The following is a 25423-nucleotide window of genomic DNA, read 5'->3' as shown; positions in this document are numbered from 1 at the left end:
AGATCATGATGTACCATGTCATTTGCAGTGGTTTTCCTCTTCTGCTGGCACTTTAAAGGAAGTGCCCATTGAGCTGATGAACAATCCCAGGACCGTTTTCCAAAGCTGAGGGAAAAGGGTCTGCCATGATTGTACTGCAGGATTTTTATTGCGAGATTTTGTTTTTTTCTCTGTATTCACAGAAACTCTTCCCCTGCCCCATCCACCCCTCCTGACCCAGAGTCTGACAGTGGTGCAGATTTCCATCACCAGTTCAATATGGATTGCTAGGCATTGAATCTGGCCAACACTTTGAATTTCTCTTCTGTGGAAAATCTCCATGTCATGACATTCAGTTTCAGTTGGACATGGAAATAAACCACTTCCTTCAGATTTCATCTGCATGAGAAATTCTGTGAAATTCTCATTTGACCCTTCCCCTTGAGAAACAGAATACACACCAAGATTTTTCTTGAACAAATTTGTCATCATGCAAGCTACTATCTGCTGTTGGTATATCCTTGGTAGTTTCACTGCTGCTGTTTTTTCTCCCTCTGAATAGTAGCAGTAGAACAAGGCCTTATATCTGAGACGGTCTATAGGAATTACTCTCATTTGTACCAGCTGAAAATCTAGATCCAAAGGGATGGTATATTTTATTTGGAAGAAAATGCATATCTTCTTTCTAGAAAAAATTGCCATTTTTCCTACTCTCTTTCTATCCACAGACAGAAGCAGAGAAGCCCTGAATCATCACCCAGTTGCCCTCAGGCTACTGTTCCTAGTTAACAGGTCAGCCAAAAGCAACTGAATTAAAAGCTCCAAAGTGGCTCTTAAAGACCATATTTATTGTTTAGGAAAAAAATTAGACAGTGTTTTTTGTTGGCAATTGCCTGCCTTTCCAGTGTCATCTTTCATCTTTTATGTTTCCTTTGTTTCCAGTCTCCTGCTCCCTGCATCATCTTGCCAGTCACGAGACGGTATAACTCTCACTATCCCTCTTCCACTCTCCCTAATTGCTGATCTGTGTCTCTTTCAATTAGGTTCTGCTTCCTTGTCTCCATCCCTTTCCGTCCAATTTCCATGTAACCAGTGACCTCCTTTAATGCTAATTCCATTTAAACCCTAATAAAAAACAATCGGGAGGTTACACAGCCCATTTGGTTTTCTCTAAAGTCACGATTTATGTTTAATTCATGGGGAAATAGCTCATCTCTCACTCCCCATTCATAAAACCTAACCCCGCTGGCACAATTTGCAACTGTTCCATTGCCGCTTGTGTGTTTTTGGCCCTAACAGCTCAGCCTGCACATAGGAGCTAGCCTTGCTTTACTGCTGCTTTCTTACACAGATGGCTTCACATCCAGGTTTAATAACAGGCCCTCTTTTTTGTGTGCAGTCGTTAGCATTTACTTTTATTGTCTCAAAAGCTGTAAATATCAACAAGTGATAGAGGTACGTTTACATACCAAGTCCTTCTGTAAGTGTGTGCACTGAGCCAGGATCTCTAGCATAGGCTCACCATTTTCCCAGGTAATGTAGGACCAGGGTAACCTGGCTAGTGGGGAGAAAAATCCAAACCAAATCAAGGCAATTATGGAAGTGAGAGAACTTTATACAGGGACACAGTTGATTCCCAGCTAGACCTATTATGTTTGGCTGGATCTTGGCTCTTTCAGTTAGGCCATCCCCCCACCTCTGCTCTATGTTACCTGGCACTCTGAATCAGAGGAAATGGCAGAGACTGGTTGGTGTTGCCTCCGTGTATTCATGCCACGTTGATGCTGAACTAATCAATTCTCCTGGAGCATGGAGCACTGGGGTATAAAGTACAATAACCAGCAGGAAACCACAACTCAGATCTGGATAGGCTTCTTAGCTCTATCTCAGTGCTGGTTGTATAAGTGCCAGAATAGGTCTTGCAGAAGAGCTTTATGCTCCAGGCTTGCCAAGAGCCACAGGAATGGAAATGGAGAGCTTAGACATATGCAGGCTTTACCTGGCAACCACTCAGGTCCACATCTACGCATCATGCTCAAAAGTTAAATGCCTTTAGAGTTCATGAGAGCAGACCAGCCAAATTTAAATAGCTCTGGTCCTTGACTTTGCACTGATGGGTCCAAGCCGATGCTGCACGGACCTACCCAGGGTGACTCAGGGTCAGCTCATCTGATACCTGTCCTAGATGCTTGTAGAGAGGAACTCTCCAGTCTGTGCTATGCCACTACATTGAGGGTGGCATTGACCAAGCCCTGCTCGTGAAACCGCATTAGTGATACTTGCTGGAAAGGGAAGGTGGCCTTGGATACTTGGTTAGCTCTTAAAATTGCAGCAGTAGCAACATGTGCTTCTGTATGCTGGACATCAAAGAGAGGATGGGCACCTTCAGTTGTGGTGAATTAACCACTCAGTGTGATTGCCTAGATCTGGGGCTCCCCCTGGTTTTGCTGAGATAACTTCATCCCCTTCTGGGGACTAGAAAAAAACCAACACACTTGTTTCCCTGCCAGGAGGTGGTTCTTCCAGATTGTGCTTCACAGCACTTCTTGGGTCCGCCCATTAAATAGCTACTTCTGGCATTACCTGTTAGAGGCACAGATGGAAATAAAGAGGGATTTTAACTGGAATCAGAGGGCAATCTTGCTTCACTTTCTCCCTCTCTGCATTCCCAGAACAAAAGTGCAGAGTCAGGTCAGCTGAAACATGTACTGATTTGGGTGATTTTACTATTTGGGTTTTTTTGCTTGCTAAGACACTTCCTCTGCAAGCATTTTTCTTTTACAATAAAAGGGGAAAAAAAGCAAGGTTGGTTTCAGGCTTTCCTAAATGAAACAGTCTATTTATCATGACACTGCAATTAGCTTTTTCTTCATTATTATCAATTAAAGTATATATTTGGCGCTCTTTCTATCTAGTTTTCTGTTGATCCATCCATCTGCTTGTGTAGTTCATCTCAAAAGGTACTGTCTATTAAGTGTATTTATATTTTGTGCTTTTATTTTTAGGTATTAAAAATGCTTAAAATGTAAACAGTCTATTCAGTAGGGCTTAATCTTGTTAAAAATATTATTTCAGAGCCCCCAGTCTACTTTGTAAGAAGCAAAACGAGGTACCTTTTCATCTCTCTCACCTTGTTGATGCCCACTGAAGGAAAAATGCTTCAGAAAGGAGGGTAAATTTGATGTTTTGTGTAGTGAAGATGACCTTATCAGCTGCTTCCTTCCTTTGTATCTTCAGACATGTGTCTTGCTGATGGGCACAGCTGAGGACAGGAGGCCTTACCAAAGACTTTGACCGTTATCTCCCATTATATGCAAAGGAGCTAGGCTGACTAGCGAAGATGAAAGTCCTCCGTCAATATCCAGACCGGGCCAGCCAAGTACAAACAGCTTCAGTGCATGCTTGCTCCATATAATGTCCTGCAGTTTCCTTCAGAAATGATAGAAGGGACTTGATTTAGGCATGGGAAGACATTTCTATTTCCATGCTTGGGCAGCTCATCTGAAACTGCCAGCAGGGATAGATCCAGGTGGATACAGCTGATGCCTTTCCTGTGAGCAATGCAGGAGCTATACTTGAGAAGATCTATTTCTCATATGCTAGTCAGGGACAGGGATTGAATCTATGGACCAGAGGTGCATGTGCTGTTATCTTGTGACCCTCAATTCATTCTGTTGACCTGTCAGGAATGAGCAGTATTGAATTACGTAAAAAGCACAACTATCAACAATGCAAGGAATGATAAGGCAAAAGCAATGCAATTTGACAAGAGAACACTGTATAAATGTAAAAAGCCTTTTAAATAGTATCTGTACAAGGTTATCCAGTCAGTATATGCTACATTTGTAAGTTATTGTGTATTTAAAAAATTAATGAAAGATATAATTATAGCAGCATTACCAATGACCTTTTCCAAAATGACTCCATCATGAATCTGTAAGCACTTCAGAATTGTTTTCCAAGTTGCTAGTAATTTTTTTGCAAATTAATGACATCCAGCCCTGGCAACAAAAGCCTTGCCTTGTTTCTCCAAAGAAGGGATTGGAAAGCATTTTCTGGTTTCCTAGCAATGGTTTCACTGTGAGTTATGCATAGAGCCAGTTGAGAAGATGCTGTCCTATTAGCTAAGATTTTATGTGGAATTTTAACTGCTTACTCTGAGGGACAGAACAAAATCTATCCTGTCTAAAACCTGTAAATTACCATTCCATGGCTTAGGTTGGAGAACCTTTGTTAAATAGAGCTTAGTCAGAAGACCGACTCTGTCTAAATGCCATCTGGGCTCTTGTATTTATTGCTTCTCAAGGACTTCCAGATCAGACTGCTTAGATGAAAAAAACCAAAACACACTTTTTGTGTTGGCTTTCCAGAGTTGGACCTTGAAAACCCATCTCTCTTCTTTTATCTTCTATTCTTGCAACAAGCAATTACGAGCTTTCAGTTAGACCATGGTAGACAAAGTTATTGGTGCAAAATTCATAGTACATTATGTCCCCTTTTCCCCTGTATCATCTTGATAGTTTAGCTATATTTATTAAAAAAATCCACATCCCTAATTTAGTGAGCAAAGTAAATTAGAAACAAAGGCACATGGGAATCAGATAAGATAAATGAGATGGTATCTTCAAAGAAATGTGAGAAGTCACCAGTTGAGTAGGGAACAATAAACTCCCACCAATCCCTTTTTCCATCTCTTTCCTTGGGACTTGTTTTGTTTCTAAAAGAGACGGGTTAAAAAAAAAAGAGAGAAAAAACACACTTCAGACTGCTGACGTAATGAGCACACAAGATTTTTCCATCTTCATCCAACAAGAAGTCATTATCTTCTGGACACTACCTTCTGTCTTGCCTTTTACAGCTTTTCTAGATCAGCTACACTGGATACAGAAATCCAGATGTACGTGCTGGAGCACTTAATGCTGAACACTTATTGACAGCTGAACACTAGCAATTTTAAGGTGTTGCAGCTCTTTGCTGTCTGCTCAACCCTCTCTGTTGGGCCTGGCTGCCCCAAAACAGATAGGGTGGGGAGGGGTCATATGCATGCACCTTAGTCACTACGGAAAAATATCCAGTGGTGTAGTTCACAAATTGATGAAAGCAGGGTTCAGCTGCAATACCTAATTTTGCCCAGTCAGGGTTTGTTCCCTGTGGTGGTTTGTTTAGCCCATTTTTAATTCCACAAAAGATGAGGGTTTTCATCACTTCCCAAGGAAAGCTGTTTAAGAGTCCAGTGGAGCCCCACAGATAACATAGAACTCTTTTCCGCTCCTTACATTTGCTTACTCTCATAGAAGTTTCAAATGCACGACAGAGTCATCTTGAAATGTAACATAACCTTCATCATGTTGGCTGGTCAAGGAAAAAGTGCTGTAGGTGTCTGGGTTGCATTTATTGCTGGTGAGCAGTGCTCATGGGTGCGGTTGTTTGATATGAGCAGCTCTTATCTCTGAAGGCTGCGCTGCAATGGTTGATCAGGCTTAAGCAGCTTTTTATTAGCAAGGGGGGGGGAAAGTTACTACTTTAGGAATCAGGTGACCCAGAACCATCTCTGCAGCACAGAGGAAAACATCCCTCTCTGTTCACACTCCTCTAATTACATTTAGTGTAGTATTGTTTCCATCTAAATTATAGCAATTATATACAAAGATCTTCTTTGAAATCATTTAATTAAAGAGTAGCTAATGATCTGTGCTTTTGGAATGCTAATATATTGCTTTCCACTTAGGAGACCTTGTTTTTTCCATTAATTGTCATTATCATGGAGAATTTCAATGGCAGAGGGTTTTTTTTTTTTTTAGCTTGTTTTAACAGATTTAAAATGCAAGTGGTTCCGGAAATTTTTGTAGCTTGCAAAGTACAAAGAAGCCTTCTGCTGTCTTGCTGGACAGTTAGCTAAGGGTCAGTCTGAAGAACAACATTTTCCTTGAGATGCATTGTCTGCTGAAGTGTTGGGTTTCTCCAGCCCTGTTATCTTCTGGGTTCAGGCAAGTGTTCGTGTTTGATTATTTTCTTCCCTCCTCTTGCTATGTTTTCTGTGTAATAAACACCCAGGTCAAATCCTGAACTGGTATAAATCTGCTGGACTAAATAATTTCTGCCTGCTGAATTGCTGCTTTGTGGGAATGACATTTCAGTCATGCATCACATCCAGGACAAACAAGATTCCTGGGAGAGCTGCCCAGCTGTGCGATACCATGAGAAGACATGCACTCTGTAAGCCTGTGTGCTGAAAGCAGTTGTGGCATAAGAGCTGGTGTGATTTACCCAGGGCCAAGAGAAAGTGGGGAGGGGAGCTGGAGTTAGAAGTCCTACTTGAGTACAGTTTGGGAGGCCTTCTGCATTCCCTCTCTGTGCTGTTTCCTATTCCTCCCTTCTCCCTCCTTCTCCCAACAAGTGCCCTGGCACCCCATGTTGCTATGGTTTCCATGGGCTGATTTTGGTCCAGGATGTCACTTCTGTGTTGAGGAACAGGAATTACAGTTTCTTCTGTAGCTTTGCCTGAATGCAGTGGTGTTTCCTGTTGCTAGTATCCCACAATTAGGACTACACTAAGAAATGTTCTGAAGAGCCAGCAACAATCTACCTAATAAATCCATTCCTACACATAAGTCCTTCCCCACCTACTCATTTCTAACCTGTGTACACATTTGTCACAGGTTCTTCTTGCATTGTGTCCTTTCCCCTCCTTGTCAGCTTCTTGGAGCTTGCCTCTGTGAGGCAGAACTTGGACATAGAAAGGTGTCCACAGCAAACCCACAACTCCAGGCTCTCAGATTTCCCCCACCTCGTTTCTCTCCCTGATACCCATGAGCTGAGACAAGTCTAAATGGGAGAACATGACTGATTCCTCGATGGTCTCTGTTTTATGAAAAACAGCACAATGCAGAGGAGTTTTGGTGCAGGCTACAGTCTATAGGAATAGTTTGGGCAGTGAGGGGAGAGCAAAGCCAACAACCCTGTGTGATTACAGTGTAAATGAAGATGAACTAGAGTAAAGAATGGCAGCACGCTGGGGACACAGCAGGATCTGGACTGTAGTCAGTGCTTGGAAACTCAATAGATGTTTTCTCTTTTGTTTCTTTTTCGCTTTCATAGGGAAATTCGTAAATCATCTCTCTCTCCCCCTCTTTCTTTTTTAGTCTGGAATAATTAAAAAAGCAACAACTTTAATCTCATAAGTGGCTTGGGTAAAAATGTAGGTTAGAGAAAGATTTGGTATAAGGAAAAAAAGCATTCTTTCTCTGCCCTCTGAATCTTGCAATAAAGGTGATACAATGACATTTGCTGTTTCATGAGTGTCAGAAAAGATTTGGGTTTCAGTACATACAGAATTTTTAAAATCTGGAACTTGTATTTTAGATGAGTTTTTAGGTTCTTTTATATATTCATTTGAGATAGCCAAGAATTTGGCATACCGTAATGACAAATCAACTTGATCGTTGTCGGTTTTTTATTGTTTATGTGTACTGAGATGTTCCCCTGCCAGTGAGAAGCTGCAGTTTTTGTTATGGGCTTTTAAAGTCTGGTCACCTGTGTCCCTGCCCTAATCTCCTCGTATTACATACCTCTTTGGAAATCCAGCTGCAGCTGATGGGAAACCTGCTCCTTACTGAGAAAATCACAGCTGGCCAAGGGAATAGGAAGCTGTTACTTGATCAAAAACTGAACACCCTGCAGAACTCATCCGATGTTTCTGGATGGATGGAGTCTTTTGTCTGGGTACCTAGTGTTATTTATTAATTAAACCATGTTTTTGCTATGATTTTGCTTTCTTTGGTGAAGGTGCAAGCTTTCAACTTGTAGAGTCCCTTAGTATTTGTGGTGATGGTACTTTGGTGATGTATACCATCAGTGCTTACTGTTGCTTTGGTCCTTCCCTTCCAGACACTTAAGCATGCACATAGCTTTCCCTGCAGGTGAAGGGGTGCCATATAGTTAGGATGGCATTTAGAGAGACCCGTGTTCAACAACTAGCTCTGCTACCAACGTTCTGGGCCAAACTTGGGCAGAACCCTCTGGTGCTATTCAATTTTATATGATCTCTTTCATCACCCCATTAATAACAGATCTGTGCCTCAGTTTTAAATTACAGTGTGAGTCCTTCTCCCACTATTTTTGAGTTCTCACCCTGCAGCTCCAACTGCTCCTGTATACTGCCTTACTCAGTATAAGCCTCGTGTTGCCCTGGAATTGTGTGGGAAAATATGTAATTTTCATCCTGAAAATCAACTTATTGCTTAGCTAGGTGAACCATGGAGTGTTATCAGTGAATGCTGATGATGAGTGACCTCCTCAAAAGAATTAAGAAAAAACTACTGATAACCTTACAGTGGTGATCACTTATAATTCCATCCCTACTAGCCACAGTCAGCATTCACCAGGTGGAAGGGAAGCTACCGTCTTTGCAGGTCGCTTGCCTACAGTCCATACCCCACATACGTTATTTCAGGTGTTTCTTTTACAATTCATTAAGTAGTAAGTTTGTGCGACACAAAAGTTCAGCAGTAAAGAAACTGAGTCAGCTAAGAAAGGCTTGATTTTGAGACAACCAAACCTATATATTCATCGGAATAGCTCCCTTTATGTTAGATGTATTAATTTCTAGTCTGGTTGTTTATTGTTCTGAGTGATACCTAGCTGTCAGTATTAGACACAGGGCCCATTGTGCTAAGTACTAGAGGCATGGAAGACCTTCCAACACAGGCTGTACAAGGGGTCAGGCAAAGGCTAAACAATCCAAGGATGTTACAGGAACAGGAAAATGTTATTCATGACTAAATAACATTTTCTGGCATTAAGCTCCAAGACTGCGTTTTGGTTTCTGTAGTCGAGATTCATGAGAAATTATTTGCTTAATGGAAACATATATCTGGATGACTCTGGTTCTTTCTTTCTCTCCCATGCTCAGAGTTTTTGGGCACTTCAGTCTCCGTTCTGAATGGCAGCTGGTCAAGGTGGACTACAAGTCTATTTTCAGCCGGAGGTGTAACAAAGATGACTACCAAACCTGGCATCTGCACAATCAGGTATTCCCATTGTGTAGGGAGGGGATGAGGGGGGCTCCTTTTCCCATACTTTGTGTTGCCAAGTAGGAATGTATTTGTTCTTTTCAGCAGAGCATACAGATTTTTTGCATCCATAAAGTCACAGTTCTAACCTGTTGATGCTTTACTTCCCCTGAAGCATGTGCATGAATAAACATGGGGCCAGTCTTCTCTGGGCAAGTTAGGGAGATTGTTAACTTCTCTTTGTATGAAAATATTCCATTGCACCACCTAGATCTTCTTGCCCTCAGTGCTCAGGGCAATGTAAAACCTCACCTTGTGATTGAACTGTAGGAGACATTGAACTCTTTTTTAGCTCTGTCAGTGACTCCTGAAAATAATTTTCTTTCACTTTACCTCCATTTTCCCTACTCAAAAATGAAAATAAAAACATTTATTCATCCTTCAGGTCCTGCAGGTGTCTGTAAAACTCTGGGGAGCCCTTGAATAAAAGACACCAGAGAAGACCAAATTATTTCATTTTATTCAAGGATACATTCTTTGCTTTTCATACATTCTGGCTTATTTTCATGCTGGATATATTTAGGTCCTGAAGCCACTATAACTGAGAGAGCTCAATACCCTCTGAAGATTACTTATGGGTTACTGGCCACCAGTATGATGTCCCACTCCCTGCAAGGCAACATAACTAGAGCCAGAACTATTGGCACTGTGATATTCCTGAATGAAATCCATGAATTAGAAAAGAGCATTAATTTGGCAAGGATGTATCAGATAACTGAAGTCATAGAATTGAATAAATGAAAATAGTTTAAATGAAAGAAAAGGGAAGACGTGTGTGTAACTAGGCAGCCATCTTGGGAATCACTGTTAATGGGAAAGAGAAGTGTTTCAATTAGGTGTTTTCTTTTTTTCTTACTTCTGTGCAGACAAATTATTTCTACATCAGAGAAAATTCTGTTTATAGCAACTCACCTAAATGTCAAACATTTCTTTTAGATTAGCTACTCCCAGTAGTGCTCTTGGAAACCTTTGTGTTCAAAAAGCCCAGTATAACACACCATGAAAATTATTTGAGGTCTATAACAAAGCCAGGTCTATCAAGGAAAGAAGAGGGGAGCCAGAACTCCTGGGTTCCACACCTAGATTTTGTCCCTGCCCTAGGTTTCAGGCTTGGGCACTTCTTCCCATAGTAGATTTCATCTGACACATGGAAGAAACCCTGGAGTACATCCACATTATCTTTTCAGGATAAATCATACGACTAGACACATTGGTGGATGCCTTCTGAAATATGGCATAACTGAGTGCCTGCGATGGCTTGGGCATCCAGGCTTTTTGGGCACATTGTCATTAGCATCCCAGCTCAATGCTGAACACACTGCACTCATGGGGCTTCCCAAAGTTGCTTTTGACTTTGCAAAACCACAAAAAGGAGCTAGACTCTTAGCTCCCAACGGCAATTGCATGCTTTCATTGTGTTTTGTGTATTTTGATGTAATGCTCCATTTAGGGCCCAGCTGCCACTACAACACTGTTTTTCTTTCTCCTCTTGTTCGTTGGCTGCTGAAGGGGGAGCCTTGTGTCATGGGAGAGAGGAAGATCTATAAAAAACGCAAGCCTGGAGCCCAGTGTTCCCTAGGTCGGGATTATTCCCAAACTGTGGTGTCTGAACCGTGTGTCTGTGGTCAAGGGGACTTTGAGTGGTGAGTATGTGACTCTGGGGACTTTTGCAGGGACTGTTCTTGTAGCGTTGGCAGTGACCGAGCTACTGCCCAGACAGAAAACCTTGCAGAGAAACTGAGTCTCATGCAGCTTTGTGGCTGTGATTGTACCATATAGCGTAGATGTGGTCCCCATACCTGTTGTGTGAGGGAAGTGTCCCCTTCATCTGTGGGAGAGATTTGTTAATCTCCATGAGAAATCCAAAGCTGGAATTCAAAAGCAGAAAATTGCAAGTACAGATTGACATTTTTTTTGTTCATCATTCTAGAAGAGTGACAGCCAGGACTCTTCTCTGGTCCAAGGCATGTCCCTTACAGGAGAAAGAGGGAATTTCTCTATCGTCACTTCCAAGGTCATTGAATACCTAGGGAACAAGCTAGCAAAACATGGACATTTTTATCATTCCTTTGAATTCCTGGGAACCGTTTGTTGCTTGTTAGCCATGTTTTATTGAGAAATTTCTGAAAGGGCTTCTGTGACGTGACTGTACAGCCCACCCTTGCCAGAGGTAGCTGTTTGTTTTGCATAAATATTGGTGTTTCTAGCTTAATGGGGCTATAATTTCCAAACTGCTTTAAGGTCACTTTGAAAGCAGCTTAAAAATAAAACAGGGAAAAAATGAACCACTGCTTGATATTGCTTGACAATCAGGGATAGGAGATGGGAGAATGCATAACAGGATCTCTGCACAAGGAATTCCTACAGGGAACCTGTGATAGGCAATATTTCAAAGATTTAAGACTGTCAATAGCTGTGAGGTTTGAGTGTAAATGATCAGAATGTCATTTAAATGGAGTTCAAAATACTCTGAAAGCAGATCAGCTGAGAAAACATTTTCATTTTTATAGTAGGTTATCAGGATCAGTGTCTGATTTGGTATCGATGTGGTTCCTGAAAACTTCACTTACCTTCGAATCCTTCCTGAAGAGACGTGAGGCATGAGATCTGCACACTTATTTGGACTTAGGCCAGCTGAGACTCACAGTTCTTTTTAGAACATGGACACACTGAAATGCGGCAAAAATTAATGAAAAATATAGACCAAAGTGTTTTCTTGAATATAGGAGTAGTTTGGCTCTAAGAGACATTCACGGATATAGAGCAGAGATTTTAATCTTATCTGGACGGATGTTTAATTTGTTCCTAATGCCAAAATTACATCTGAGACTCCTTAGCTTGACTCAGGAGATCTTTCCCCTTTGTGCTCATCATGGGAACTTACAGATGAACAAACTGTCTTGCCCTGCAGTATCTGCCCTTGGCATGTGCCTCTAAGCTGAACCAAGCACCAATCTCCAGGGATGCTTATGAATTTGCTCTTTTTTCTTTTTTTTGTGGCTTTCTATTTTCACAGTGAAGCTTGTCTTTTCTAAGCTGTAAGTGGAAAACTGTGGTAGCTAAATTGGCCTTAAGTGCTGTTCTGCCTTGAAAAGGGTCTGCATCAGAATCCACCTTTTCAATCAATTGATGTGTTCCTTGCATCTGTTCAGTATCATTTTTGCTTAACGTTCCCACTAACATGAGAGAATATTGCTGTTAACCTTGTCAGTCCTGCAGAGGAAATGCAGTTAGAGGACAGCAAGCTGGCTTTTGTTTCAGACTCTGCACTGCCAACAGAATTGTTAACTGGCTTCCAATTGCAAAATTATTATAGCTGGTGATGGAGACCCAGAAGAACCAGCTTTAGTTTAAGGATGAGCTTTGATGCTAGTCTGCAAGGCTGACTGGAAGAAGGTGTGGGGCAATCAGTTTGAAGAAAACACTAGCAATGCTGGAAATGGGGTGCCAAGCTTGATTATCTTAAAAGTGATTTTCAAAGAGGAGGGGTGGACTCATCTGCTCTGACTTGTAACTTCTAAAGGATGAGACAGTTATTTAGTCAATGGCAAGATACAGGTTATTCTAGAATATGATTAATCTGCCTTATTTTGGATATCAATATGAGAAGGGGAGGTGCTGAGAAGTACCTTTTCTCTCTGCTGACTGGAAGAAGGCTCTAGGCTGGGAGCTTATGGAGATACGTCACCACCGTAGGTATATACAGTTGGAAGGACAGCTCCTACTCTTTCACTTAGTGCTTTTGAAAAGGAAAGATGTCCACTCAGCCTTTTCTGGCTGGGTTCACAATTGCCAGTTCTTGGAAGCACTGACTGTCCTGTCTCTTATGTGTGAACTGAGCAGGTCCTGTGGAGAGTCAGGGAAAGGAGGAGGGCCAGCAGCTGGGGTTATCTGAGTACACTGACCAGCAGGTCCCAACAGACAGGCCCTCTGCTTCCCCAGTAAGTAGGTCTGGAGGCTGGTTCTTGTCACGGAGCATCCCATGCTACTAGGTGTGATGATGCCTGCCTTTGAGAGCTGTGCAGACAGGAGAAATGACTGTAGGAGCCCTACAGCACAAGCTGTGAGGGCTGTGCTCTCTCCCATTTGGTCACAGTGCCCTTGCCCATCTGCCTCATGTTGCAGTCCTATCTGTTTCCTGCTGCTAGATATAAGGCTGATGTGAATTTCAGGGGCATGAACCATGATCCAGGGACCCAGTTCAGCAAATCCTCATGAGTCAAGATCAGAGGTGACTCCTGCCAACCCTCACAGTCATTTCCAAAAGCAAACCCTGGCCTTTTTCTGACAGAGAGAATGGCAGAAGGAACTCAGAAGTGTTATTAAAATGCTCGCTCATCTTTATTTTCCCTCCTCCTGCTTCTTTATTTACTCTGTCAAGATAGCTTTCCTGAGAAAGACAGTGCAGCAGCTGGACTTGATTATTTCCTTAACTTATGCAAACCCTGGGGCTTGTGAGAAGGAAGGTGGGCAGCATGCAAGGTTTTAATATACATTTACCAGAAGTTAATGAACAAGCACAGAACCTTGAGGGCATACAGCAATGTTGTCTTTAATTTTATTAAATATTTATGCAGCTCTTTTCTTCTTTGGGGCAAAGTACAGATCCTCCTGAATATTTTTAATTACCAAGTCACTGCCGGGCATTTTTGACTGTGCAGGTCGGACCCACTGAGAATGATTAAATTGAACATTGAGAGGAAGAGCATTAGGGAATCTCCAAACCTTTTAAAGCAGCTTGCAGAATTTTTGCCCTCCAAAAAAGAAAGAGTAGCAGCCCGCGTTACTGGCAACATAGCACAATTTTGTCTCACCAAAGCTCTTCCTAGAGACTTTCTCCTGGCAATTCAGACTCTGAGTAGGGGAAGGGTAAAACTCAGAGTGTCCTAAAGGGCACAGGGAGCTTTCAAGGCAGTGGCTTCTGTAATGTCTGTGTTTCCACAGAGGTTTAGTTTGTTGGCATTTGTTAACCTGCTTCAGGCAAAAATCCAGAATCTCTTTTTATTTGCCCCTTGAATCCATCCTGCCAGTAAAGGCTATTCATAGAAACCTGATCCAGAGCCTATTAAAACTTATGGAAAGCTTTGGATTAATCCTATTGCTTCATCATTGTATTGGCATGCAAAGGCAGATGTACAAAGAAGTCTTGGATGTGGTTGTGTGCGCTTCCACTCTTTGGTGGTCCAAGGAAACATCAATATCCTGGATTACCTTCCCCATGTGAGATGGTATCATGTAATCCGTAGACTATCAAGTTGGCTGTGTTGTTTTAGTTTAGTGTTGGAAAAAACATCAGCTATGGTTTTCTTTCAGGCCAGTCTTAGCTCAGTCAAAGAGCAGGGAGGCCATTAAGATACACAAATATACATACTTTGGCTAGTTGTTCAGGAAGTGCTCCTAATGTTTTATATTCTTAACTGCTTTGTTGGGAAAAAGTAGCATTAGATCTTAGAATTAGTCTGGTTTGCCCTGAAAGCAAAGACTGCAAAAAGCAAGCAAACCAAAACAACCCAACGAGTGAAATTATGAGAGATTAATAGGAAAAGAAATTATCAATACAATCTCCTTTCTGAATCTCTGCCCATGTTTTGTTACCAAATGAAACACAAGTCCTCCAGTGCTCTGCAAGGCTGGTAGTTCTGGTGTTGTCAGGTATCACATACCTCCTGTGAACTGTGTTCCTGCCTCTCAAACTAATCACACACTTTGCCTCTGGATGAGCCCAATCCATGATGTTGTGCCATCCAGCAGAGAGCCACCAACACACACATGTTTTGGGGAACAAAAATGTCACCTAAAACTCTGAGCTAAATCTAGTGAATGGGTACAGTGATGCACTCGTGACTTGTCTCCATAGTGACTATGGGTATGAGAGGCACAGCAACAACCAGTGTGTCCCAGCCTTCTGGTTCAGCCCGTCCTCCCTGTCCAAGGATTGCAGCATTGGTCAGAGCTACTTGAACAGCACTGGGTAAGTGAACCTTGCAGTCTCTCTGGTTTTGGTGACCTTGCAGTAGACAAGAGAACCTAGATGGTTCTTTTTTCTCTGCATCCCGCCTGGCTCTTTTCCAGTCTTATTCGTGAGGTAATGTTTGCAGCAGCATCTGTATGGAACATTGCCTCATTCCTCAGAGGCAGGGAGAAGCACATTAACATAAGTGACATGTAGATATTGCATTGCTATCAAGTGATGTATGGTCCCTGGAGCCTAGACTTGGAGCTCCCCTTTGCTGCAAAATTAAAAGGTGAATCAGGAAGGTCTATCTGAGAGACAGCTGAACATTTAAAAGGACAGGTTCAAGGTATTTCACATCGTTTTTCATTGAACCTCTTCCTATCTTACAGCTCCTATTTATAACAGCTTCTGGGGAGGCTCAAACGAGCAATTTTTATCCTTATGTTTTTTTTCCCCTCTGCCATTTTCACTTTGTATATACAATGCCTTGAGATTTCAGACAAGCTACATGTCCTTGTTTCTCTTGGTTTTACCCAGAACAGATGGCAAGTGTTGGTTTATTATGGTTGCATTGCTTTGCAAATGCTATTCTGTCATGCAGGGGTTACTCTAAAACCCTTGTTGCACTGGCTGGTGCAAAATTGTGATGTTGCTTCTCAGGCAGTGCAGGCACTGAAGACTTTGCAGGGCTGCTTCTGAGTCACGGGTCCTGCATGTCTGATTGTTATGACAGGGTTGTTCATAGCTGGTTGATGCGGGTGACTGAACAAAGTGAGGCTGCTGGGAGTCTGGAGTCACTTAACTTCAGAGACCCCCTTTCAGCTGAAAGGTTGCTATAAATATGGGATGTAATTACAGGAGCCCTGACCAGTATGACTGCTTGTAGCCCTCTTGACAGAGAGCAATAAGAAAATAGTTGGGGTCTGTGTCTTCTTAACCAATCTTATATTTTTACTGTGAAATTACTAGAAAGGGTTAATCCCTCTCAACAACACTGGGAATAGCCAAATGTCTTGCTAGTTAGCTAACTTCTTCCAAGAAGAGCCAAGAGAAAAACTAATTCCTTGAATTATTTTAAAATTGGACTGGACAAAGCTCTTGGCAGGTCATTCCAAGTGCCTTCTAGCAGAGTAGAGGCAGACAAAATGTAATAAAAACCATAATTAAAAAGCTGGGATGCAGGGTGCAATCCTGCAGGCATGGGGAGTTGGGGGAGTTCTCTGCCTTTTAGCAGTGCGGAATAATTCACCTCCACAATGTGTGTCTGTGCTTAGTGATGCTGTTGAGAATCTCTGGAGAAGGTTGGGTTGTGATTTGTTTGGCTTTCTCCAATTTAATAAAGCGTTAGATTTCTTTGATTCTTCCTTTCAGTGCGGGAATCATGCAGGCAGTTAGCATTTGAAAAAACACATGCATTAATGCAGAGAAACAAAACAAAAACAAAACAAAGAAACTTTTCCGCCCACTGCCTGAGCCCAGTCTCCTTTTGTTACTGCTCTCCAGGTACCGAAGGATTGTGTCTAACAACTGCACAGATGGCTTGCGAGAGAAGTACATGGCCAAGATGGAGAAATGCCCTGGAAAAGCACCTCAGGGACTGCACATCCTCACTACTGATGGAAAGTTGGTCACGGAGCAGGGACACAATGCCACATTCATCATCCTTATGGAAGAGGTTTGTTAGTGGGCTCAGCAAACCTTTCACTGTGTGGCAGGACTGGCACTCGTTTCCTTCATGTGGCAGGCTGCTGAGAGGAAAATAGTCATCAGGTGGGGTCAGGAAATGATGAACACTCCTGAGGTTTAGGAAAATTCATGAAAGAAGGCTATACATGAAACATACAAACCAATCATATTGGGTCAAGCCAAAGGAGTATTTGGCTGATTATCTTGTCTACCAGTAATGAACAAGCCAATGCTGAAGAAAGATAGATCTAGTCAAAAATATATTTCCCCACTAGCTTTTTGCTGCCTCCAGTGAACTGCAGTTTATGGAGTCTGTGAGGCAGAAATGGTGTCTCTATGCTTAATAATTCTGTTTCTGGGATGAAAAGCTTTAGCTGAAGCTTTCCTGGGAAAGGTTAAGAAGAGTGGGGAACATTTTCAGACACACGGGGAGCAGTGAGGGACATTATTGTTTTGCAGTAGGAACTGAGCCTCCTCAAACCACCTCTGAGCTCCCCAGCCCATATCTGTTTTATTTGTAATGTGGTATGATTCCTTCTGTAGCGAACAGTAGCATAAGTGATACCAGGCCATGCTGGTGCCTGAAGCATCAAAATATTGAGGCACTTCTGGTGATCACTCTGAGTCAGAGTACCCCACTGTTTGGCAAACGTGTATAGTCCAGCTTGTGTCACCAAGGCTTGTGGCTCAGTGAAAGGCTGGGTAACTAAGGAAGGCACTTGGTATGTATTCAGGCTGTCAGGAGGGTTTCTCAAAGGATCTTATGCCTCTTCTGGTCTGTGATTTGATTTGATGTTTAGGGGTATATGTGCACCACAAAAAGCCCTTCTGTGTTTGCAGCTGCTGCATTCCCCTGCTGGCTTTTGACTGCCTGTGGAAGGTATCATGGGAGGTCCAACAGTGGTTTTTCCCACAATGGCTTGTGTCACATCTGCTTTCTAGTTAAACAGAAGAATTAACTCACAACCTCACTTCTAATATCTTTGGGTGTCTCAGGAGGGGCAGCCAGGGAGTGAGGTGGTGTTGGAGAACCACAAGTACATTTTGTCATCTACTCTGTCCTGTGTACTTCATTTTGGGACAGTACCTGGAGACAGCTGTGAGACAGGCATGTCATGGTCACAACCATAAGAATAATGACACCAGACAGACTAGGTGCCTGTCTTCTAAATATCCTGCCTCTGACAACAAGCAACAGTAGATCTCTAGGGAAAACAGTGCAAGCCTAGTGTCCCTTCCCCTCCCAGTCCCCAGAGTAGCCTCCATTGGCAACTAAGACCTTCAGGAAAACAAGAAGCTGTTGTAAGTCTGAGCATACTGCCTTGGAGAAGTTTTTTCTCGTGATACCTTATTAGTTTTTTTTTAGACACACACACTTCTATTAATTTAAATTCTTATACACTAACTAAATGTTTCATTGGGACCACACTAATCTGACAGGGCCTTTTTACATACTTCCTCAGAGGTTCATGCATGCTCTGCCTTTATACAAAGGGGATTTCTTGTCTACCTGGCTGATTCTTTTATATTCTGCAGACTTGACATGGTAAGACGATTTGTATAGACACTGTGAGTGGGAGTTCAGAAAAGAACAGACATAATCTAAAAATTAGGAATCTAGTAGTAATTTATTAAGGAACTCAAGCAGAACTGCTGTGTACAAAGAATGATAAACAGATGGGGAATAAGGCAGCAGTCAAGGTAGCTGAAGAGTGGAGTCTTTACAAGGCTTTAGAGATTGAAGAGGCAGCTGAATAAATTTGTGAGGGCATTCACTCTATGTCGTTTGTTGAAAAATAAGGATAGTTAGAAAAACATTTCCTTGAAACAATTTTTTTTTCTAAGGGAAGAGGATTTTCAAGAACATGTCTTTGGGAGTGAACAGCTTATTCCACAGAGTGTTGTGTGTTGAGTTTGTTTCTTAAAAGAATAGACATTTTAAGAGGGGGAAAAAAAAAAAACCACAACACTGAGATTTTGGGCAAAAGTATTCCAGTTTTTCAGTGTGAACCTGAGACAAATGAATTGTCATCAAAGTATTCCTTGTTAGTTGGAAGAAATAATTTCCGTAGAAGTCTTAAGAACTACATACCTTGCTGTCATACAGATTCAGTTCTGCCTCCCTTCATCTTCTCTGGTCAGTCTGTTTCCTGGTGGATTGTTTTGGACCTATGTCTACATTCACTTTCTGAGCCAAACAGCAGTCTGACAAGCCCTCCTACAGATACATCTGTGTGGTTTCCATTCAGCCTTCCTACTGTTTCAGACTAACCCTGATCAGCAACTTTGTGATTAGCCATCAGTTCCCTTCTACCTTCTAGTACACACCCTCAATATATTGATGTGACTGACCTTTATGCTGTCCAGTGGTAAATGAAGACTTTATCATAGTTAATTGAAAACTAAATTTCTCAGAATTTATAGATTTAGCTTTAGTAGTATTGTTCACAGTGGTAATTCTGAATATGTGTGTGGCAATGACAACGGTCAAAGAAATGCAGAGTGACTGATGATTTTACTATGTTTTTAGAAATATGGGGCTGGACTGTGATTCGGACTGTGTATACATGCAATAGAATGTGAGGAGATAACCCCCTTTTTTTACCTTTTTTCAATCCAAGTTTGAATTTGAGCACAAAGAAACAATAGACCGACAAATTGCTGTTGTATGGAGTTGTGTTCTTGATCAGATCTATGAATCTGTTTTTGCACCTGATCTTTTCTGTGCATCCCCAGCTCCCCTCTGAAGGGTATATAATCTCCCCTGAGGCCTAAATGGTTGTTTATGTGGCAGCTCCAGTTACTAAACTGTTCTGTTCCCTTGTCTTGTGTTTATGCCATCTCACAGCTTCCCTCTTTCAGTAATTACAAGGCGATGGCAAGGCTTTGTAACAGGGTTGTAATTGCAAGTGAGGTGAGAAGGCAAGCAGTGACTATTCAAAGAACAAGCCTGAGCAAGTATTGGAGCTCTGTACGTGTGTTAGAAGATTGCTAAACTGTGTTTATAGAAAGAGGTAGCCACATCCATGTTGTGTTTTTATGCAAACAATTTGAGAGCTTCATTAGAAGAACCAAAACACATGAAGTATATACACTCCACTCCCACCAGCCCCAGGCATATACTGGATGAAATGTAGCCCTCCTGAAATCAGTGGGAGTTTGGCCCTTAACTTCAGAAGGCCAAAATTTCAACCACTGTTCTGTCTCTACAGTTTTTGTTGCTTTGCTAGTGTGGCTTCAGGCAGGAAAACTTTTCCAGGTTAGTCTTGATGGGGAGATGAGTTTGAAGGGCTGTTCCATGGCAGTACTCCTCTCCACCCATCCCACTACCCTTTGCTTCCTTACTGATTTCAGTATACAGAGCTCCAATCTTTGTGACAGCCCCTAGCTCATTCCCTTTCGATAGTTTACAAGGCTTAAAGCAATAATTTGTGCCTTTTGAATATATATGGAGAGCAATGATTTTTTGTTCCATTTGAAATGCCTCCACTTCATTTCTATTTTAATTTATATTCATAAACTCCAGAATATCTGACATCATGTTTGAGGCTAGCACACCTGTTTTAGTGTTTTATATACTGGATACAGAGGTATGGAAAGGAGAAAGAAAACATGATTTGTGTAATGGGCAGGCTTTGCATTGAAGACCCAACTCTCATAATTGGGTGGAAAGATCATCTGCTACTATTTAGTCACGAAAAATCTGTTCCTGCTTCTCCACTTCAAACCTTCTCATTTCAGATAGAATTATGTTAGAGAAGCAAGGAGGAAATAGAAAAGAGAATTGTAAGGCATGAGAGAGGAGCTGCTGTGATAGGTGCAAAAGATTTCAGCCTAAGGTCACCAGTGATGAATCCAGCCCAGATCAAATTTTTATCTTATGTTCAGTGTCTTCCATACAAGGTGAACTTGTGGTCTTAGTACATTCCCTTGAGAAGTGGTTTTGAAAGGTTTAACAAGCTGTGGGAGCCTTTCTATCAAATAACTGAATATCCCAAGAGTGTAATTTTGCCCCTTATAGAGAATTTTTTAGAGTGACTTAAAAAACTCTCTGTCAAAAGGGTGTTATTGGCTACTCAATATTATAGATAGGTTTTAGTGTCACTACCACTCTAGTCCTCAATGTTTTCTTTTTTGTTTATACTGTATTTTTAATGTCCTCATAGGACAGAGGTGAAAATGGTGCGCTGATCAATAGACAAAACTCCCCTGGTTCCTGTGGAATGGGAATGATGGAGCAAGGAGAGAGATCTAACACATATAACCAAATACCCATATTTCAAAAACTACATGTAATAACCCTGATTATATGGGTGTGTACCTGAAGACTCCAAGTATACACTCAAGGCAAATTCACATCTGAAAAATATCCTTCCTACACACTGATTTGTTAATGCGGGCATAGCCTATCATGAAGATAAATTCTGTGGGGCATGCTACGGTCCTGATTATCTACACAGGGAACCTGCTTCAGTGTAGTCTGGCTTCTTGTCTGTGCTCCCAGCTTTCCGTCCAAAGGACAAGATCAGGTGCACTTTCAGGGCTAGGAGCAGTAGCAGAACACAGCATCCTGCCTGTGTCACTACCACCATTGCTACTTACACAGGCTGATGGCAACTGCCAGTAAGACAGAAGCTCCCGTGAGTTTGGAGTCAGTGGGAGGCAAGAACTGGGACCTCTTGCCTTTCATGGATATATGTCTCTCTTTAGGAGCCTTTGTTGTGTACGTTTGGTCTCCGTTGTTGACCGTTTGTGTTAGAACAGCCTGTGAACTATTTAATCCTGATTTAAGGACCTCTTTTTCCATGATCCAGCCAATATTCTGCCTTTATCCTGACTGTCCTGGGATGATAAGAAGTCATGATCCAAAATGGATCTGTGCTACATACGAATGTATTCAGACCATATGAAAAATTGCTTACGGATGTGAGGTTCACAGTCAGAATTTAGACTGCAAGCCATGTGTTTTGCTGCACACAGGTAAACTTGAAAACTACTGCTCAGAGGAAAGCTGGTGCTGTCAGCTCAAACTTTTAAGGACTGTCACACGTATGGTTTTCCCAAGCAATCTTTTCCCTTTGTCTGATCTGCACAGTTTTTCTAGGAAGTCATGATTTATTTTGTGCAATACCTGGCCCAGAGGCTTTAGTGAAATCTGTGAGTTCAGTGGTCTTTTCCAGTGAGCCCAGTTGATGTAATACCCTGCAGAATTTGAGCTGGCTGTGAAGAGATTGTAAGTACATCAGAACTGCCTGTGAGTTACATGGTTACTTCCCTCCCTTAGATCAGTGTGTAATGGAACGGCACATTAGCTTTGATCCTGACCCTGTGCGCTTACAGCTATAATGGGATTTATGAGATGGCCGTGAAATATTTCTGAATTTCCTATTAAAAAAAAAAAAAAAAAAACAACAAAACCCCCCCCACAATTAAATTTAGGAGCAGGGATTTTTTTTTTTTTTTTTTTTTTTTTTTTTTTACTTTGGAATCTCACTCTTATCCTCAGTGTATCTGGGGATTAGTTTCAGTTTTGGGCTAGGAGTGTCTCTAAAAGGTAGTGGTATCTTCTTCACCCATAGTGAATGCAGTAGAGACCTTTCATGAAAGGAAATTACTTGGACCAATACATCTTATATATATAGAAAGCTACAGAGATTTAATCTGAGGCCTAGTTTTATTTCAGTTTAGTGAAATCACTGCAGAGGGCTTTAGCTCTGTTTAAATTAGCCTTGTTTTGTGTTACTTTTAATCAGCTGAGAACAAGTATAAAGTAAGGCTCCAAGAAACTGAAATAACAGGCACTTCTACAGTTCAACTACAGTGGTTTAAAGCATGATTTAAATTAAAACAGTGCAGCTGCTGCCTCCAGACAATACCTGCAATGCTGGAATCTTGTCTGTTGTTCCCTCCATCATTTAATAGCTGTCATTGACAGTAATCCTAGAAGGGATTTTCTTGTCATCTGCTTCATTCTCCTGTGTATCCAGGCCCTACCTCTGTGTTGACTGGCATTAGGCAAAAGCTGTCAGTCCTCAATGTGGGACTCAACCTGTATAAATTCAGCTATTCTGAAGTTACATGTCTAACTGAAACTAGTCACCTAAACTCTTTATCATCACAGTACAGGGATGGATATTTGCAGATGATGATTCATGTCACCTGTCTCAGTTATCTTAGGATGGAATGTGTTGGTCTCTTGCTGTCTGTCTTTCTCCCTCTTCCACTGACTATACAGAAAGCCTGGAAAACTAGCTTAGACTAGACTTACAGCATCTTGGTGACTAGGTTCTGTTTCTTTGGAACGTCTTGGAGAACTACTTCAGCCATTGTCCTGTCTCCAGAGTGTTCCTGATGCTCCCATGTGCACATGGGAATTGGACTCCAGTTAGTATCTAGCCTGCCATCAGTGTAGTGCCTCCCACCTCACTGCCTCTGATGGAGTTACTTGTTGGACACTACCCATTCAACAAAAGGCTGTGCAAAGCCCTGGCCACTTCAGTGACACATAATCCCCAACCATGCATTGCATTAGATGATTCAAATATGGTTCCCTTGATATATGCACATTTGGCACTCTGCCCTCCCAAAATCCCTAAACCCAAACGAGGGAATAGCATCTCTTTACAGGTATAAATGTTTGGCTATTCTAAGCATTACTTGTATATAATTACCTGGTGTTGATCTGAGTCTAGCCCCTTTGGGGACTGACAGAACAAAGCTAGGCTTTTTTGGTAAAGGTACAAGTTTGTGTCCATGCTAATGAAATGGAACTGAGAAGTGGGATGGAGGGTAATATAAATCACTCTTATCAGCCCAGTTTCCTAATCCAGCCTTCTCTGTTGCAGGGCGATCTCCAGAGGACAAACATTCAGCTTGATTTTGGAGATGGCATTGCAGTATCCTATGCTAATTTCAGCCCTGTGGAGGATGGCATCAGGCATGTGTATAAGAGTGCTGGAATCTTTCAGGTGACGGCATACGCAGAGAACAGCCTGGGTTCTGATACTGCTGTCCTATTCCTGCATGTGGTCTGTAAGTACTTCCAGCTGCTGGAATCCTTGGGTGAAAAACCTAACCTCACTGGAAATCCCTGCAACTTCAGTGGGGCCTAAGAATACATGCAAACCCACTTATATATGCAGCTCATGCTCTTCCAAAGGCTTGGACTTTTAGACATTCTTCTATCTAAAGTAAACTTTATTGAATTAAGAGGAAGGGAAGCTTCTCTTAAAACAAGTATATTTGCAGTCCTCACAGGTACATAGAAAAGTTTGAAAATGTTTCTTGGGCTTTCTGAAAGGGTTAGAGACCAAATAGCACATGAAACAAAGTCCAAATGTGTGCTTTCAATATACTTCTAAATCCAAGAGGTTGAGATTAATCTACTAAATTTTGAGTCAGTTATTCAGGATTTGGGAGTTTACAGTGCTTACTAAATAAAACAAAAACATTATGCTGAGCATACTTCCTGGGATATGAATGTACTGAGGACTAATGTGCTACTTTTCATGTGTTTCACATGCATCCCTGACTTGTCCCTCCTGTTTGGTTGATCAATGCAAATTCTCTCCACTTGGCAAATGAGCAGACTCAAATATAAAGCCCCCAGCTGGCTTTCTAAAAGCCACAGGAGACAGCAGAGGGTGTGGAACACAGGATGAGACCAGGAAGATCGCAGTTCTTTGTCCTGCTCTCAGGCTGATAGATCTTCTGGGCAGCGAGCTCCATCTGTGTTCAGATGTACCTCATCGGTTTTGCCCCTAAAGTTGTTCACAGCCATGTCTGTCTTCCCCCTTAGCCTGTCAGAATGTCTTCTAGCCTGTTTATCTTTTACTTGAGCTTTTCTGCTGGAAGGAAGCAAGTCAGAAATTTCCAAAATGCAAGAACATTTTTCTTCTTTTTAATTTCAAGCTCCCTGTGTGAAGGAATAAATGTTCCTTGAAGCTTTTATTATGCTCATAATTCCCTCAAAGTCAATCATGGCTGCATTTAACAACCTGTTATTAGAGCATTAACTGTTTTTTCCTTCACCTTGGGCCATTAGCTGACAAAAGTGATGGTTACCTGGTAATAACAACCAGCTTTGTATGGATTATCTGATTTTTCTTGTAGGAACTGCTTTTTAATGGTGAAGATACTAGAGCAGAATGCAACGAGGGGCAGTTGCTTGGCCTGGTTGTGCTACTCTACCCTCTTCTTCCTCAGCCTCTCAGATCTCTCCTTTGACTTTTATAGCATTCTTAGGTGGCCAACTTATTATCATTATCTCTAGGGAAATATTTCGCAAGCATTTACATTCATGCTAACACTGAAATAAGATGATACCTCGGTACTAGACTTTTAATATATTTGGATGTATGTACTAGTCAATATAGGAGGTTTGACCTTGAAGCTCAAATGTACAAATAAAAATGTCTGCTACATAAATCACCCTTTTTATACCATCTGTCTGGTGCTGGAATCCTGTGCTGAAAAAAAGGAGAAAGAAGGTCCTTGGCCTCAAGCAACAGTAGTTTTCTACCCTGCAGCTTTATCAGTGGTCAGTCAGATTTTCACCTTTCTGGAATCTGCTGTCAAGCTGCTCATCCCTTCATTTTAAAAAAAGTTAAGATATTAATATTTTTCCTCTTACATGCACTGTCACAAAATATTTGGGGGAACCTGTTATTCTTGGGAACCCAGAGTACTTGCTATGGGCAGATTTCAGAAGTGACTTTCTGGTGGAGACCTC

At 41.7% G+C, this 25423-nt stretch overlaps 1 protein-coding gene across 1 annotated transcript in view; it reads left to right on the top strand.

The window, feature by feature from the left end:
• Window positions 1–25423, top strand: part of SORCS3 (sortilin related VPS10 domain containing receptor 3) — a gene marked incomplete at both ends in the record, with an annotated part of 312909 nt that overhangs the window by 267771 nt on the left and 19715 nt on the right. Inside the window, 5 exons of the mRNA XM_082311355.1 lie at window positions 8891–9008; window positions 10560–10693; window positions 14908–15021; window positions 16510–16681; window positions 23538–23724. Of these exons, the coding sequence (XP_082167481.1) occupies window positions 8891–9008; window positions 10560–10693; window positions 14908–15021; window positions 16510–16681; window positions 23538–23724 (725 nt within the window). The remainder of the gene's footprint in view (window positions 1–8890; window positions 9009–10559; window positions 10694–14907; window positions 15022–16509; window positions 16682–23537; window positions 23725–25423) is intronic.

The sequence above is a fragment of the Platalea leucorodia genome (assembly GCF_965183815.1).
Source record: "Platalea leucorodia genome assembly, chromosome: 4".
NCBI classification, from domain to species: Eukaryota; Metazoa; Chordata; class Aves; order Pelecaniformes; family Threskiornithidae; genus Platalea; species Platalea leucorodia.
The sequence above is the reverse complement of the archived record's forward strand: the minus strand, read 5'-3'. Positions and strand labels throughout refer to the sequence as shown.